Source organism: Pseudopodoces humilis, chromosome 2 (assembly GCF_049639895.1).
Source record: "Pseudopodoces humilis isolate 2021_Gansu_Grassland_sample_001 chromosome 2, ASM4963989v1, whole genome shotgun sequence".
Lineage (NCBI taxonomy): Eukaryota > Metazoa > Chordata > Aves > Passeriformes > Paridae > Pseudopodoces > Pseudopodoces humilis.
The window spans coordinates 60,730,085-60,747,904 of record NC_142201.1 but is presented as its reverse complement, the minus strand read 5'-3'; the positions used below and the strand labels follow the sequence as shown (position 1 = coordinate 60,747,904).

The 17,820-nt window shown below is 46.7% G+C and overlaps 1 protein-coding gene across 1 annotated transcript in view; it reads left to right on the top strand.

Annotated features, from left to right (window-relative positions):
• The first annotated feature begins 7,531 nt into the window (after window positions 1-7,531).
• Window positions 7,532-17,820, top strand: part of SIAH3 (siah E3 ubiquitin protein ligase family member 3) — a 42,655-nt gene continuing 32,366 nt past the window's right edge. Inside the window, exon 1 of the mRNA XM_005516375.2 lies at window positions 7,532-7,673. Coding sequence (XP_005516432.1) covers window positions 7,539-7,673 — 135 coding nt within the window. The 5' untranslated portion in view covers window positions 7,532-7,538. The remainder of the gene's footprint in view (window positions 7,674-17,820) is intronic.

Below are 17,820 nucleotides of genomic sequence, written 5' to 3'. Positions count from 1 at the left end.
AAGTGGCTGCAGGAGCCATCCACTTGACAGTTGTGTCTGAGAGCATGGGGCAGAAGCACCTGTTTATTGACTGTATAAATCAAATTAATTTAGTTAAATTTACAAACACAGGGGGAAACGCAATAAGGTCTGTCGTGTGGCTGTGCCCCAAAACAGGCAACACTGTCAGTACTGAAAACTGCTCTCCCCAGGGAAACCAAGAATGTGATGTGGCTGCAAGTATTCATTCGGTTGTTGTCATTTCCAGTGCTACATATTTTAAATTCACTTCAAGCACTGTTGAAAGCCTGTAATGGTGAGGAGTTACCTGCCCAGAGGGACTCTGCATGACATGCCCACCAGCACGAAGGGAACTAGTGCTGTCTTGCTCCACAGAAATAGTGAATTAAGGGTTTATAACCAAGGTTAATAACTCCAGATATATCTTCTTCTACCACACAAGGAACGTGAATTATTTATAGGCAGAACTCCTGCCCCCCTAACTCTCACCTTCTGCCCCTCTCCACTGCTTTACCAACATCCTTTGTCCTGTTCATGACTCCAGACATGCCTAAAGCACGGCACAGCATTGCTCTTCCTCCTGGGATGCAAAGAACAAAAGGTCATATTTGGAAAACTCTCGCCAGCATTTCTCACTGTGGTGTTTGCCACATTATCCAAGGCCAGATGGGCTGTGTGATGCAGATCCTGGACTCCTCAGCCTGTGTCTGACTTGTGAGATGATAATCCAGAGGCACAGGGAGACAGTCCCTGCGGAACGTAGCCCAGAGGGAGCTGGGTGGCTTTCACTGCCCTGGGCAGCTGGCAATGGCAATCATCGGTCTGCTTCATGTCCACTTCATTCAGCACAATCACAAGGGTACATTAAGCTGAAGGACAGCCCCAGAACAGGTTTCAGGGAGGGATGAAACAGAGGGGAGCCACCTCGGTTTTTCCTCCTGAGAGTTTCCTGAGGGTGAAATAAATAGTCTAAGAGTGAAATTTTGCCATCAGATACCTGTCTACAAATGCCACTGGTGTCATGGGAGCACCACACGTGAGCACAGGAAGAAGATCTGGTCCTCCAGGTGAGGCCCTTCTTCAGCATCTTTTTTTGTGTAGTTTCTGGGAAGTTTCTGCACTGTCTCTGATCTCTGTGGGCTCAACCTAAGCTAGCTGTAGGCTGGAAAAATGCCACCAGCTGCCAGAATGCCTTTGGTACTTGTGCAGATGTGAAAGGACACATTCCAAGCAAGCTGTTCCTGGGTGCAGCTCATGCAGGATGGGCGCCTCTGGTGACATGCTGGGACATGGTAATCATCTTAACAGCACTTGGCACTGAATGCTGCCTCTCATCCTCATTGCTCCCCAGTCTCTGCACCATTAGCTAATTGAGCTCTGCAGCAAAACCTCGGAAACTCTGGCTTTGGTAGGCACATTTTTCAAATGACTAAATACAGATTTGGAAAGGCTACATGTGCCTCTTGGCCAGTGGTCATCAGAGGGATTTGTGAGCCTTTAGATGGCAGCTACCCTCTGATAGTGAATGTGGCCCCTGGTCTCACCAGGACCACAAGGGAAGATACTGCTGTAATCTGTCCAGAGACTCTCATGAAAAGTGGTTTGAAATTTAGAAAAGGGGTCTGAAATTTAGGCACTTGTGCAACCATTCCCAGCCTGAATAATTTATCATTCTTGTGACCCAGAAGTGCAGGGATTTAGCATTCTGTCTTGCTGAGTCGCTTGGATACAACCCTCCACTTCTTTTTCTACGTGCCCTTCTCCTTGGTGGGGGAGATTGGAGCAGCAGTACTTGGTTCATCAGGGCTCCTCTGCAGCCCTGAAAATCTTCTCACCCTTTGACATGAGCACAGCGAGTTTGTCTCCTTCCTGCTACCTGTCCGTCCTCTGCACATTCCCGTGCGTGTGTCTCTGGTGTGTTTTAAAGCAGCTGGGCTGAACAAAGCCCACTGGGACTCTGGCAGGCTCCTAGGGAGGCCTCCAGCATCCTGATTACACACCAGCACTGGAGCTGAGAGCTCACGGAGGAGATTAAAGGGCAGCAGCTGTGCTACCGCCTGCCTGCTTCGCCGACTGCCGCTTCCCCCGGCTCAGCACAGCTCTGGGAGCAAAGAGAGGGGCAGGGACAGCCTCTCAGGCAGGCCTCCCAGCCATGGAAAAGCTCCTCATCCCTTAGAACCTCCTCAGAGTTAGAGGCTGCCTCTGAACAAGCCGCTGCTCAGGCTGTCGGCAGGAGAAGGAGCCTCCTCCATCCATCATTTGCGGCTCCCGGAGGTTTTTCTCTCCAAAGCGAGGAGACTGAGGCAGATAAGGTCCAGCCAGCCAGCCCATACGGCCTGGGGCAGCAGAAGTCTCCGGTGGGCACTGTTAGGCTGGCAATTGAAAGCAATAGGTCTTTATGGTAATTTGGGCACCAGGCAACCACTATGAATAGGAAATGATGGCAGTTACTTTATCTAGTAACAGCACGAAAATGTGAAGTGCCTTTATTGAGCTGCTGGCTTGCTGGTGAGAGTTAAAGGAGGTGCTCTCTCGGGTATAACATTTGCAGAGAAGTGGCATGAGATATTGCCATGAACTCCCCCGTTAATAAGCGAGCAGAGGAAGGCAGAGAATACCTAATGCAGCTGTGTGAAAGGACAAAATTAAGACGGTAGAAGCAGCAACATTTTTCCCTCGTCAGCAGATGTACCCCAAGGAGAAATTAAGAATTTCCCTCTTGACCCAACAACTAGAAAACTCATGTAGTGCTAATATTAATATAGGAAGAATGGCTTTGAGAGGAATAAAAGAAGAACACATCTTGCCACATCAGTGCCCTCCAATACCAGGAAGAAATTCAAGTCTCTGCCGAAGGGAAGATTAACAGGGAAGAGACCAGCCCAGCAGCTGTGCAGTGACGATGCTCTGCAGGTGTCCAGGGGGTGCAGAAACAACTTCTGCTCTGTGACAGATGGGGGAGACGTGGCCCAAGAGTGTTAAAAAATGGCAGCATGCATCCCCAGTTATTCCAATGATGGTGTTGGATTGCAGCGTTGAAAAAGAGCTCTGAGGGCAAAGAACCATGCATGGTTGAAGGTGAGCTGCCCAGAGGGAGCAGAAAGGCAGCGCTCAGGAAACACTGGGAAGAAGCTCAGAGTTGGAAAATTGGTTACAGTTCAGCAAATTCTGTTTTCTCACAAGTTTTGTAAGGTTGTCTGTGGCATTTATCACTGACATCTTAATTGGCGTGTTATTTAACTGCTTAAAAGGCGGCTTTTGATAGTTCTTGCCCAATGAAAGCTGTTCTTCTGAGAAAATAAAAACTGTTGAGACATTTGGGATCAGTTTCTGCTTAAAGCATGTGTACAGTTCCTGGGCAGCTATTGCTTATATCGATGAATGGAGTCAAAATGGATTTCTGAAAACCTATTTGGCAAAATAATTCACCACAGATAAAGATCTTTGGTAAAGAAAACAACTTCTGACAGCAGTTTGCTTTTGAAAAAAGACAGATGATTATTAAATAAGAGAAAAAAAATCTGCTTATATTCTCACCTCGCATAACCATAGTCACCCAAGAAGATGAGTGGAGGGAGCATGTCCCTTCATTTTTTGGGGGAGACCTATAATTCTCTTCCATGCCTGTAAGCAGCTCTGGCTTCCTTGTAACTGCACTGGTGTGAACAGGAAAATGGTAACAGTGCAAACACCTCTCCTCAAAACCTGCTGTAAGAGCCAGGAGAGCACATGAAGCTTTGTACATTGTTTGCATCCAAAGGATGCAGAAAACTGCCAGATGTCCCAGCCAGGTGGCAGATTAGATTGGCCTGGTTCCTTTCTCAGGGAAACACAAAGAGCGGAGCCAGAGGATGTCCTGCATCAGCCAGTCTTGCCAGAAATCCTACCAGCATTCCGAAACATGGGCAGGCTGGTAAGGGGCCTGAATGGATACTCGTGATACCCTGAGCAGCATCTGCTCTCCTGTTCTTGGTATAAAGACTAATGCTGATGTTGTCCATGGCAGGTTAGGTTTCCTCTATGGCTTTTGAAGAGAGAAAGCAGCATGTAGGAAGGTCACTCCCAAAAGTGCCCAGTCAGAAAGACAAACAAATCTGGTTAAAACCCAAAATCTCATGCTGGGTTTGGATGGAGCAACACATCTCTCAGGCTATCATCCTGCCAAGTCACACAGTGCCTGGACGCCTGAGGTGTCCCACGAGCATTCTTCTTTCACCTTGGCAGCTTGGCCTGAAAAACTGAGAGGCTGTTGCTCTGCAGCTGGTTTTTGTGTCTGGCTGATCCTATTGTGGCGCAAACCTGACACAGCTGCAGCAGCAGCTCAGTGGTTAGAGCATTACAACCCCATGCGTGTTACAGTGATGCCACTTGAGCCACTAATTTGGCAAAATCTGGATCCTAATGGTGGTTTAGCTCATGGACTTCTGCCACTTTCCATTTGTCTGCCACAGAATTAGCCATCTTGGAAGTAAGGGCTGCAGTCACCAGGAATTTGCAACCTGCAGTGAATTGGGATTCACCAAGCGCCCCTTGCAGGTGAACGGGTTTCTCCTCTCTCTGGCTGCATCCATACAGCTAAATAAGGACATTATGGACCTACTCCATGGTGTGAGGCCAGGTGGGCCAGCAGACCTTGGATTCCCAAGCCTGGATGAGACCACCATGAACTCAGATTAAAGGAGTTTTGCTGGTCCAAAACCTCTGTGTGTGAAAGCAGAAGAGCTGGATCCACACCTGCATGCCAGATGATGCTGCTGATGCTTTATTGGCAAGAGAAGTTGCAGTGCACAGCCAGCTGCTGTGTCTTGGTGGGTGTAGGGTCCCTCATCAAGCAGGTGCTAAAAGTCCTGTGTTGAAATGCAGTAAGCAGGTGCCATGTGGGGGTCTCTGGACAAAATATGGGCAGTAAAATATTTTCCAGATGTGCCACCATGATTGTGAACTCCACACTGAGTTACCTTCAGACGCACTGAATGCTCATTTTCATCCTCCCCCACAGACACTGGTGGCAGATAAATGCTTCTCAGAAGGTCACATGTAGCAAGTATGATGGGCACACATGCACACAGGGATTTGGGCACTTCAAAGGTCCCTCACCCATCCTTGACTCTGGTCTTTTTTTTTCTTTGGAGAATGACAACCCTTTTTGTACACCTGCCCAGACTCATGAACACATTTCCAGGTTGAGGATGATCCTATGTGCATGTGGGATCAGGGATACCCCTCCTGCCAATCCTGTAAGGCAGCTAGATCTCAAGGGGGGTGAATCACAGCATTGCCAGAGCCCTGAGGTCAGCAGGAGTGCAGCGATGGGGGGGGTTCCATCTCTGCTGCCCATGGATATGGTGGTGCTCCCCAAGTCTAAGCATTTAGTTGATAGTCAAACAGAAATGATCTCCAGGGATTCAGGTGGCAATAACCAGAGTAAATAGCAAGGACCTTTAGCTCATTTATGTCTTTGATGGCAGAATACTTGCACTGGTAACTTGCAGTCTGAAATTTCCTGGTATCAAGATTTGTGTAGCTACTAACTACAAATCAGGAAAAAAACAAATAATAAATTGCTGGAGGCTCACAGTTACTTTGGGAACAGAGAGAGAAAGAATACATTTAAGCAAATCGATTCACTCACTTGTCCTCAAGTCTGTCTGAAAATATTCTCAAAGTGTCACTCAGCACTGCAAAAAATTATCTCCTGTTCTCATTTATAACCCAGTGTTAGGAACTGAGAGATATATATTCCTCCCATTCTTAACGTGTTTTTGGGGGTTGTGTAATCAGCTGTTCCAGTATTCATAATTTTCACTTATTTATCTACTCAGGCCTTTTTTTTTCGTTTTTTTTCGTTTTTTTTTTTTTTTTTTTTTTTCTCCATGCACAGCCTCTCTGCAGTCTGGCAGAGCCAGGATTGCAGTATTGATTTAGGAACAGGCAGTTGTGACAATACAGTCCCAGGCTAATTCCCCTGCTGTACGGGGGTTGCTCTGTCCACAGCAGCAGCCTCACTCCCAGCATGGGGCTCACTTTTAAAAAGAAGAAAAAAAATTAATGAAAAGCTACTTTTCTCTGTTCTGCTTTGAAGGGAAAAAGGATTACCAAGGCTAAATAAGCCATCCGAGTACTTAGCTAGCAAGCCTAAATAGCACCCTGATAGGAAGTTCTGGCAGAGAGCTAATTAAATTAACTCTCTTTGATTTATTAACAAGCAGAGCAACGTATCACACAGGGTTGTCCCATGAAATGAATGTGCTTTCTGATTCCCTCAGCTGCTTCAGAGCAGTCACCTCCCAGAAAACCAGGTTACAGGGACTCAAGTTTAATGAGACTCAATGGCTCGAGAAGGATCCCTGCCCACCAAGGGAGATACACATTGGTAATAATACCTAAAAGCATGTTTATCTTTGTTGCACTTCCTTAATTCCTTTTTAATGCCTAGGACTATCTAATGGCTAATTCGTAATTTCCTGCTCACTGATATGCAGATGAATGACAAGGAAAAGCCTTCTGCATGTTTAATTATTCTGTCAATTTAAAAGCCACTTTTCCCTCAGTGCAAGTTTCTCTGTGTGTGTGTGTGCTCTCATGCATCACGTATTTCATTATTTTTAGAAGCATGCTCTGTGCCTTTTTATGCTCCCCTAGTTCCAGCATCCAGTAATTACCATGTTTTGTGTCCAACAGACCTGATCCACCAGCAAGTGTAAATCAGGAAAACATTGCTGTCTCTAAATGGAGTTATTCCAAGTTACACCAGACCTGAGACCTGACCTCTCCTATTTTCAATGATGGGGAAAATGTTATTTGTGTGCTGGGGCTCTTGTGAAGTAGCAGGATATAAAATTTAGAAAACTTCAGAGCAGTGAAAATCCAAATTGAAGCCTGTGAATGCACAGACGAGAATCTATTTATGTAGCAAGTACTTCTGCTTAACCCCTGCAAGGAACTGTAACTCTCTTTGCATATTTGATTTCTCTCCCTCAGTAAAACATAGTCTGCTTAACCTATTTTTTGCTACTTTCTAACAGTTCCACCGGAGGGGTTCTTCCCTACGCCTTACACGTGGTTTTGCTATCCAAGCTCTCCTTTGTTAAATTAAGGCAATTAATAAATGGAGATGTTAAGCAATCAATTTTGCCTGCATATCTCCACAGCCTTACGTATGACTGGCTGTAATCACAAGATAAATGCAATGTGCTGATGTATGGTAATGTTCAATAATACATTCTCCACCAGGCTCAATTCATCAGGGAGTTTCTGGAGGGGAGGCATTTGTTATTGGCTGTCTCCGGACCTCAAGGATAACATTCCTGTCCTTTCCATTGGCCACCCCGCTGCTGCAAGCCTCTTCCCGTCTTATTTTGATGATGAATATGAAGGCATGCTAAGCTGTGCTGGAGAGTAGCTCTCGCTGACTACACTCCCACCCCGGGCTCAAGGACTCCAGAGCTCCCCGGCTGCTTCCCCTGCCCACTGCCAGCAGCAGCAGCAGCAGCAGCAGCAGAGCAGCAGCAGCAGCAGCAGCAACGCCAAAAGTTGTGATGCTTTTCTTCACCCAGTGCTTTGGGGCTGTCTTAGATCTTATTCACCTGCGGTTTCAGCACTACAAGGCAAAGAGGGTTTTCTCAGCTGCCGGGCAACTTGTCTGCGTCGTCAACCCAACACACAGCCTCAAGGTGAGTTAAAAACATATTTTCTCTTCTAACATCTCCTCGTCTTCCCCACCACCGCCACCCGTGATTCTCCGCAGGGAATGAAATTACGCTCTGGCAGCAAGGGGAGAGTGCTGTTAACACTCTCAGCCCTTGCAGGGAGGATGTTTGCATTGTCTGAATGCGTGATTCCCTCTGGAGCAAAGGAGAAGCAACCCACTGCTCCGAGCGATGGTGGGAAGTCGCGGCTCCCCCTCCCCAAAGTTTCCTCATCCTTTTCACCCACATAGCGAGCGTGCATGTTGCAAGCGTTTGGTAAAAATGACTGGAGAAGTTAGTCGGATGAATTGACGTCCCTTTCTAGTAGCAGGATGCTGTGTGGTCTCCCAGGCTGACACCCCAGCACAGAGAGATGCTGCCAGGCAGTGGGGACCAGGAAGAGAGGGGGTGGCAGTAGAGGGATGTCCTCCGCTGTCGTTTGCTCTTTCGGGGGAAAGCCGGCTGCTCCTGTCTCCCGGGGGCGCTTGAAGGCATTCCTCTGGCGCTGAAGCTGTCCTTAAGCTGTTTGCAAGGTTAATCTATTTTAGGAGGGAGAACGCGTTTGCTTTAAGGCAAAACTATTTATAGTCCCCATAAAAACATTTCTTTTACTTGCACAGTTCTGAATTTTTACTAAGTGTCAACAGCTCCATCTATACCAGAGCCTTCATGTTTGTAGTAGAGAAGGAGCAGCAGGGGGAGAAAGCAATCAGGAGGCTTTAATTACTTTATCACACTAGTGAATGACCAACTTTAATGAAGTGGCTTCTGTTTTGTGAGAAGTCCTTGCTGACCTGACTTACGAGGTAGCTCCGCTATCCTGGTGCAAGCTTAGAAATTAATTTAATTCAGGACAACTTAATTTTGGCTCTGCAAGGGTCGCTGTGAGGTACTTGGAGGGATGGCAGGAAGCATCTTTCCCGAGCTCCTGGTCCCTGGGAAGTCCATTGATGGAGTAAACCCCTCTTCAGAACAGCATCACCTCACAAAAAAGGGCACAGCCGCCTTTCCCGTCTCAGGCTGTGCTTAGGCAGGAAGAGCGTTTCTAGCAGGGTGCCGGCTCCGGGAGGATTTTCCCGCAGGGCTGTGCTCTGAGCACTGCCGGCTGGGGCAGGCATTCCCGGGGGATGAACCGCTTGGGTGCGGGCTCGCCTCTCCCGGCACCGCGCTCCTCACAAGGGAAGTTAAAAACACACAGCCCTGTCATCATCTGACAGGGTCTGGTTGTCTGAATGGGTAAAAGGAATAGCTGAGCTTTTGTAAGTGAATTCTTCTGTGCTCAACCCTTTTATGTGACTGTCTCCTGCTACTTTCATCTATAATTTTAATGATTAAAAAAAAAAAAAAGTAAACAGAAAAAAGGCTGTCAACACACAACAGGTCCCAACAAAATTTCAGTGCCAGTGGAACTGTCTGATAAAGTCCCATAAGCATACAGGGGGGTGACTATTTCTCCACTGTTACCTAAGACTAGACCCAAGTTTATCATTTCAGGTCCTGCTGAGTTGCACGTTTGCTATGGTAGGAGCTGCAGCTGTGTTAAACACATAGGGCATTTCATTTTGCTAAAATCCCCCATGGCCAAGCTCTTCTCTGCTCAGACCAAAAGCATGGCAGAAAGACAAAAAATCTCAATACTGCCTTGGCAGCACTTGAATGCAGGCATTGAAAGCAAAACTGTCTTGGAAACAAACAGGACCCTCTAGGAAAGGGTCTGGTGTGTCAGTGAAGCCCCAGCTTGACCTGGGTGGGAATTGCTTCCCTGATAAGGCTTCGTTGGGAGCCCAATGGCACAGGTGTCTCCACAGGAGCCTGTTGAGACACTATTCAGATGAACAAGCTGCGAGAAACCCTCTGCTCTGATAAACCCCTCTGACTGTAGAATGGAAAGTGCTGTGCAAGTGCTACCAGGGTGCCCAGCTCACAACCAGCCACATAAATATGGTGGGCTTTGGGTCTGATGTGTTCCCCAGGTGTTCAGCTTCCCTCCAGCTGCATCAGGAACACATCACTACTTTGTGGCAGCATCCAGAGGAGAGGTGGGGGTCAGGTCCCTTTGTGCCCAGCATGACACAAACAGTTGTTCACCCACAGCAGCCTGAGGGCCAGCTGGAGCCTGCTGGTGATGCTGGGCAAGCAAGGCACCTTGTCCAAAACCTGGGGTCAGAGTCAAGCCAGGTGAACCTGCTTCTCAGGGTGCCCATTTCTCCTCCAGGGATGCACAGGGAGGCTGTTGCTGCTCTCAAAAGACCTCTAAGGGACCATGAAAGGTGAAAGGGCCAAACATATTCCTCTGTGGTGGTTTACAGTATTATGACTACTTTGATGTTTCTTAGTCTATTATTTCTAGCTGGGTCTTTTCAACTGTAACGTTTTGTTGACAGCCCCCAAATCTATCTTAACAATTGACAAGTGGAGTGAAAACTGTATTAAGGTTCGTGGTCGATGAATACAAACCTGCTAGGAAACAAGGGCTGGGAGCAATGTCATTTCTCTCCCTTTTCTTCAAGGCTTAAATGTTTGTGCTTACTCCAAAATTGTAAGCCCTTTGCAAAGGGATTGCTTTACTCTGTATCTCCACAGTGCTGCTGCAAGGGGACTCCTGGCTGATTGGTGCAAATGATAAATGACAGGCATCACACTCCGGTGTGATTATGCACATTGACATCCTTCACACAGGCCAGGTCTTCAATCAGTGCCAACGCACATAACTTCATTAAAATCAATTGCTGCAGGACCTCCATTTTCACTCCTCCACCCAAGGGAGTGTTCAGGGACGGTAGTGGGATTCAGCCCACACAGGAGGATTCGTGCCTGGTGATCACATGTGTGTGTGTCAGAGATGTGGCATCACAGAAAGCACTCAGTGAGCAGCAGAGGACAGGGGAGACCTGGTGCTCTCCAGGGAAGTTTGCACCAGCTTCTGCTGTCACAGACCAAGACAAGGGGCCTAGCCCAAAGGGGCACTCTTGTAAAGTTATGCCAGAACGCTGTCATTATCATCACACCCTGGACCTCTGACAATGACCAGAGCCAGCCACTTACCTCTCCTTTTATGAGAGATACAGAGGTTGGTAGAGAAGCACACACTTAGAGAGGAACCCACTGAAAGGCTCATTAATTGGAAAGGCTGATGAACATTTCTGTGTTTCTTAAAGGGCAAGATGGTAAAAGTGTCAGCAGAGACACTTCTATTGATCTGCTGCTATTTTCCCTGCACTCGACAGGCTGACATGGGTGACTCTAAGAAGGAAAGACAATTTTGCAACTGTCCCCCTCTGTTTTGTCATTTTGGCAGGAGTATGGATGGGAGGGGGTGTTTGTTTTGGAGCCTTTGTCCTTCTTGCTGTTTTCTGTTCTTCGTCCTCTTACAAACCTTTCCCAGACATAACAGTGTCTCACAGCACAGTGCTATGCTGGGATCAAAATTCACTTGCCAAGCAGAGAAAACCACTTATTTACCACACTTCTATAGGTCACCTTAGTCCTCAATCATATTATATCCATTACTTTGCAACCTGTCTTCCTTCAAGTGTGTGGTCAACCTGACATCTTCCCTTGGACAGGCACAGCTGGGCAACAGAGCTCTCTAGCCAGGTGGCTGCTCCCTCCAAAACCATACAGATTAAAGGAGCAACACTTATGCTGCTGGCTGCAGGTCCCAGCATGCAGGGGAAGTTTAAAGGTCACCCACTTACATGGAAGAAATGGGCAGGGTTTTCTGACCCTGCAGAGGGTGAGGCTCAGTGAATTCCTGTACATTTGTCCCCTCTCGATAACAATTCTCCCCAGAACTGCAAACTGGAAAGAAGGTGAAGTTGAGGAGGGGTATCCTCGCTCCTTAGCATCAGTCCCAGTCCCTATAGCCATCCTCACATGGCAGGGGACAGCAGTGCAATCGCATTACAGACAGGTGCTGATGCTTCATGAGATGCTGCATATGGTAAAAAACCAGATAAAACAGTTCTTCCTTATTCAAGGAGTTACTAGCTTTTTACACACAATTTTTAACTCTTTGGGGAGTGTGAAAACTGTTCTTTTAAATAATAAAAAAGTGTGTTTACAATATTCTTGTGAAAAAACACCAGTCTCCACCTCTGTAGTACTTCAAGGAACTTGATGAATTACAAAAAGGAATATTCAAACAAGGTCATAAAACAGTTCAATCTTATATTCTGAAAGGGTCATAACACGGTTTATGGGTCCAGGCTGTCTTTTGGCTAGTTTTTAAATCAGCAAGCAAATCTACTCTGACTTAGGGAAGGGATTTGAATCCTGTTATAACAGTTTGGCTCTGCACCCAGTGGCCAGCCAAATAGCATTGTAATCCACTTTATCCCCAGGAGGATTAAAGTGCTAGGGTGCATTACACCCCCATGAAATCTATTTGGTGCAAGGGAGGAGAGCAACTCTGAAATCCACTGCTAACAATCCCCACAAGCCACTGTCTCAGCCAGGCAACCCCAAATCTCCCATGCAGGGCTGTGATTTGGGGACAAAGTGCCATTTGGCCCCAGTGTCCAGCAGGATTGTGACAGCTTCAGGGAGAGGATCTGTAAAACACTCTGCTACCTGCAAACCTGGGCTCCTGGCAAGGTGCCTGTTTCCCACCCCAGCTATGGGCTAGGGCTGTGTGAGCACTGGGCACCTCAGATTTCAAATCCTTTCGTGGGAATGTGGGTAGCAGCAGGCAGGGCTTTGTCACTCCTCCTTCAGCCCTGTTTGAAGGGATACCCTGAGCACCCCAGGAGCCTCGGTCTGTCCTGAGATGTGACTTGGAGGGTGCCCTGCAGAACGGAGGCACAGCACACTCAGGCAGCTCTCCCTGAGAGTTCTCCATTCGCTGCTGCTCCCTGGCCCCAGGAACCCCTCTCCAGCAATCCATTAACCTTAAGCCTGCAGATGCATTCCACCTGCACGACCATGGAATACAGCGAAGGGCAGCAAGGGCTCCCCTGCAAGCGCACTGCAAAGCAGGACAGCTCCGAGCTTCTGCATGGTCTCACAACCACGGTGTCTCCTTGGGACAGGGAGGGAAAGAGCCCCCACCTCAGAAGTTTCTGTGTTAATAGGCTCGGGCTTCCTTCCCCTCACCTGCCAGCCCCAGCCCACTGTGGAAAGTTAATTACCCTTGTTAGCTGGTCCTGTGTGTTATGTTACAGCTCTGGAGGTGGGATAGAGAAGGCAAGCACTGAGTCCTCTCCCTGCCACATTTGATTTTGAATTTGAGGCAATAGCACAAGGGGTAATGGTTTAAAACTGAAGGAGGATCGATTTAGATTAGATATAACAAAGAACTTTTTTTTATGATAAGGGTGGTGACGCACTGGCAATGTTCCCAGAGAGGTGGTTGACTCCCTGTAGCTGGAAACTTCCAAGGTCAGGCTGGACAGGGCTCTGAGCAGCCTGATCTCACTGAAGATGTCCCTACTCATTGTGGTGGGGCTGAAGTAGATAGCCTTTTAAAGGTCCCTCCCAACTCAAACTATTCTAGGATTCTCTGATTCGATATTAAATCTGACCTGGTTGTGGGACATTTGAAGTCAGATGTTATCAATGGAAGACAGTGCTGTTATTTTAAAATTAGAGAAACCTCTCTCCCCTTGACAAGGTGTTTGACAGCAGCATGAGGTGTAGCCTCCAGACACTGCCACATATTACTTTTTAATCCACCCACTCTGATATGGCTCAGTATATCAGGAATTTCTCAGTGCAGCCCTTTGGGTTAGATGTAATAGCCCAGGTAACTCTCTTGGGAGAAATACTGTCCCAAAGGAATTGTTGTGACTAACACAGAGGGTGCTAAGGAAAAAGCAGTGTTTTAATACAAGGCTTGATTACATGGAATCAGTGGCAAGGTCTCAATCTGCTTCCCAGGAAAACAGTCACACTGAATATGGTCCTGCAAGTCCCAGGTGCTAAAATGTCCTCAGTCAGGTTCCCAGACACCATGAATTTTGCCTCAAAGTCAGAATTTACAGAGAGTATAATTTTTTTGTTTAACCATTAAGATTCTCACCAGGTAGCAAAGAACTCCCAGCATACATAGCTGGGTGACATTTAAAAGCGACATTTTTTTCTCAGAAACAATCTGAGGTTCTTAAATAATGCAAGAAATTGAGTTTAAAGGTAACACATAAGATCCCAAGAGCTCTGGTAAAATGAGGGAGAGGAGCTGCTGTGTCTGTGCCCTGCCTTCCTGGGACTTTGGTGCTTCCTATGCTGTTTAAAAGCCCATAATTCTTGTTCTGCCTGGCTCAGAGTTGAGACTTCATGTCTCTTTTGGCATCCCCAAAGTCTTCCCCTCTCAACAGGAAATTGGCATCCCTCAACTGAGAGAAAAACTGAGTCCTGCAATAATTTCACAGGGTGGCAGTGGGGGGAAGACAGTCTTTATGCAGCTTTACTGGGAACTGAGTGAGGAAGTGAGGAGCAGGAGAGGACACAGCCATACTCTCCTGGAGGCGTGGGGCTGGGTGTCGAGGCCTGCTGCTCCTCTGGCATGGTGACCATGGGAGCAATGGCCATGATGGGCTGCCCTTGGCACCTCCTGTGGCATTGGCACACATGGCATGGCACAGAGTGGTACAGAGCCCCTGGAGGTGGGTGTCTGTCACCCTGAAAACTCAGCTTCTGAGCTTGCTAACATGGTTTTCTAAGGACTTTCCCAGGACAGTAACTATAAACATAGATATGTGTACATTCTTTCTGTTACACGTCTTGTGATGGGCATTTCTCATGGCCAGTGCAGTGAGAAAGTGTTATCCTGACCATCCAATCCCTGGCCGTGGTCAGAAGCCTATAAATCCTGGGAGGAAAAATAAACTTTCTCTTCTTTTCACCACACCTCGACCTGTGTCCGTGTGATCTATTCATCTTCAGCGGCAACAGGTGTCGGGCAGCACATGAGCCACCAAAAAAGGAGGGAATTCCTTTGGAGAGCTGAACAAGGTTTAGACAGTACACTTGGCCTGCTTTTGCTGTGATTTTTGCAGGAGAACTGAGCAGCACTGAGCCATTTCAACTTCTGATGGAGCTAGGGGGAGCTGCTTGGGTCTAGCTGAACATGACAGCAACTTCCCAGCCCTCCTCTGTATGCATCTGGTGTATTTGGGAGAAAAAGCACGGATGTTAAGTCATTAAACACCTTATCAGAATACATTATTTTTCTCTTTTTCCTTAGCTTGCCTCTTTTTGTTATGTATCTTTTCTTCTCTGCTCTTGCTCTTTTTCGTGCTTCCCATTCCCTGCTGTACCAAAGTCTTAAAGCAAAAGATTCGCCCCATCTGTTGTTCAAAAACTTATTCTGGGGCTTTTCTTGCTCCTGCTGAAAGGAAAACATCTCTAACTTCACCGCAACTTTGGATGTGTTTTTTTCCTCCAAGCTGTTTCAGAAGAAAGCACAATAATTCAATCCTTGATGCTACCAATTTGGCTATTGACAGATGAAGTTTCACTTCAACATGATCACAGGCAAGACCAGGAGATCTTCCAGAGGTGGTGAAATGTTATGTGAGCAGCCGTGGATGCAGCTGGCAAGGAAGCCAAGGGCTTTACATGCCTGAAAAATTTAATTGCCGTCCTGCGCTGGTCTGGAGCATGAGCAAGCATTCCAACTGAAGGAGCCACAGCTCTTGTTGTCCACCCAGCACAGTGAGGCATGGACATGATCCCACCAGCTCCCAAAAGAGAATATCAGCCCTCTGCTTTGGTGTGGCAAAGCAAATCCACTTTCAGCAGGGTTTAAGCTGGCGGTTTCATGTGAGCACTGCCAAAGTAGACACACGTCCCTTCTGCTTCCACACTGCAAGGGCAAGCAGCTGGGCAGGGCAGGGGCTCAGCTGTTTTTCAGAACCTCACACAAAGCTCTTATCCATTGGGATTATTGTGGGCTGTGCTGAATGGAAAATTTCACTTGAGCATGGAGACTTCCTGAAAATTGCTCTGGGTGACCTGCTGCTAATAACCACCTGCAGTGCTCCTGCTCAGCTCTTCCACAGCATTCTCCAAAGAGGGAAGAGCATCTTGGCACTGCTAATAAATTTCCTGAAACATATGAAGTGTACAACTCAAAGTACTTTTATTAATTTAGAGGCATTTCTGAGCATCTTATATAACATTAATGGGTTTATCTTTAGCTCTCCCCTCTTGTCTCAGCAATACCATGAAAGCGTCACTGGAGGAGAACAGCAGAGACCTTTGAGTACTTTGTATGTTTATTTTGGCATCCTTTTTTTAAAAGACAGAAATGTTTGAAACAATTTTGGGAAGAAATTAATCACCTATTTCCATACCAGATGCACTGCTTTCAGTTCCAGTCTTTTCTTCCAGAGCAGTTTCATTCTGAACTGATCCAAACTGAAACCCTTTTTCACTTTCAGATTTGCCTCCCCAGTAAAAAATAAATCATTTCAAACAGCTTTAGTATTTCACACATGGAAATATTAGGGTTCAGAGTAGCTGATGAAGTGCCCATCAGCTCCCAGTAAATGCATAGCTGAGAAGAGACACAGGTCCTTGTGAATATTTTAAACACAAGACCATACACTCTTTCACATCAAATGCCAGCTGAAACATAAAGAGAAACAGAGAAATGGAGCATAAATAAGACAGGAAAATGTTAAATTGGTAGCATCTCCTTGTGCAGAACACAAATGCTATAGATGAGCAAGGAGGTGGATGCTACAGAGCAGAAAAACACATCAGCAGACGATGAAAATGTTCTTCCACTCCTGGGAACCACCATGTGGAAAATAAGCAAAGTAATAAGCGTAAAAATGGAGTAAATGACCACCACACAGGGATTACATAGGGCAGCTGGGGTAAGGGGATGGTTACAGTCACCTTCAGCCTTTGTGAAAATGAGAGGCTGAAATGGGAACAGCAGGATGGTAGGAAGTGGGGTGATCATGGCAGTACCCCAGCCTCAGCAGGAGCACTCAGGGGGACAGATGGAAAAATATGGATGTTTTGCAGGATCAGACACTTACTCAGACATACTTATTCTGGAAATTATCAAACTCAATCCAGCAAAGGACCATATGAAAAACCTGCTGGAGTTCAGCAAACTTTCCCACCCCTTTTGAAGGGTTCAAGGCAGGCTGAAGACATCCTCCTCCTCCTCAGTAGGGATGTCAGAGTGCTGCATTGCAATGCTCAGCTGAGAACACCTGGTTGCACACAGAGATGTGCTATCTGTGCTGGTTGGACTCCCCTGTGTGAAAAAGTACACCACAGGCCAGGGGAGTCCAGGAAGATCAGCTTTGCTTGTCAATGGAGGGCAGTACTGTGAGTTCCCTGCTTTTTCTGCCTGAGAGCTGAGGTTCTCTTTGTGGTGCAGCATCCTTAGGAGTCTAGGATCAGCGAGATTCCTCGTCCTCAAAGAAAGACTGTTTTTCTTGCCATCAACATTCAAGGAAGCTCTAAGACTTACTTGGGATGGATAGGTAATTTTTAGTCATTTTTGTCGTGTCCAGCTGATGTTAAATTAAATGGATCCCACTGATACCCTACAATTCCTTTGACTCATGCAAAAAAAACCCAAAAAACCAAGCAGGATAGCTGTCTCCTTAAGACAAATCCAAAAGTTTGGGCACAGTAACAGCAAATACTATGTTTGCTGTTTAACACAGGATCAGGTAAGACAATTTTCTTTCCACTCCAAAAAAGTAAGCTTTCAGGGAACATTTCAGATATAGCAAAAAGAAATATAACTGCATGCTGAGAACTTTCAATTTATTTCTACTGGAAGGAACTCATCACCAGGAAAAAGGTAGGGAATTACTTTTTGAACTAGTTGACGACAGAATTTCAGGCAAAGTGAGTGAACAAAGCATGGATTTTACTACCTTTGGCAGAGGGACAAAGGGCACCTGCCTGGTAGATAAGCTGAGCATGAACCAGCAATGTACCCTTGGGGCAAAGACCAGCCTCATCCTGAGCTGTGTTAGCAGGACTGTAAACCAGCTGCAGTGCAACTTCTGAGGTCACATCCAGAACTGCCCAGAACTCCTTTCCCACCTGAATTTTTCAGACCCTGCAATACTTTATAAGAACAGAACTTGGTGTGAACAGGGAGGTGCAGCAGTGTAAGGGTGGCGAGAGCAATCTTTGAACGTTTGCCTCAGCAATG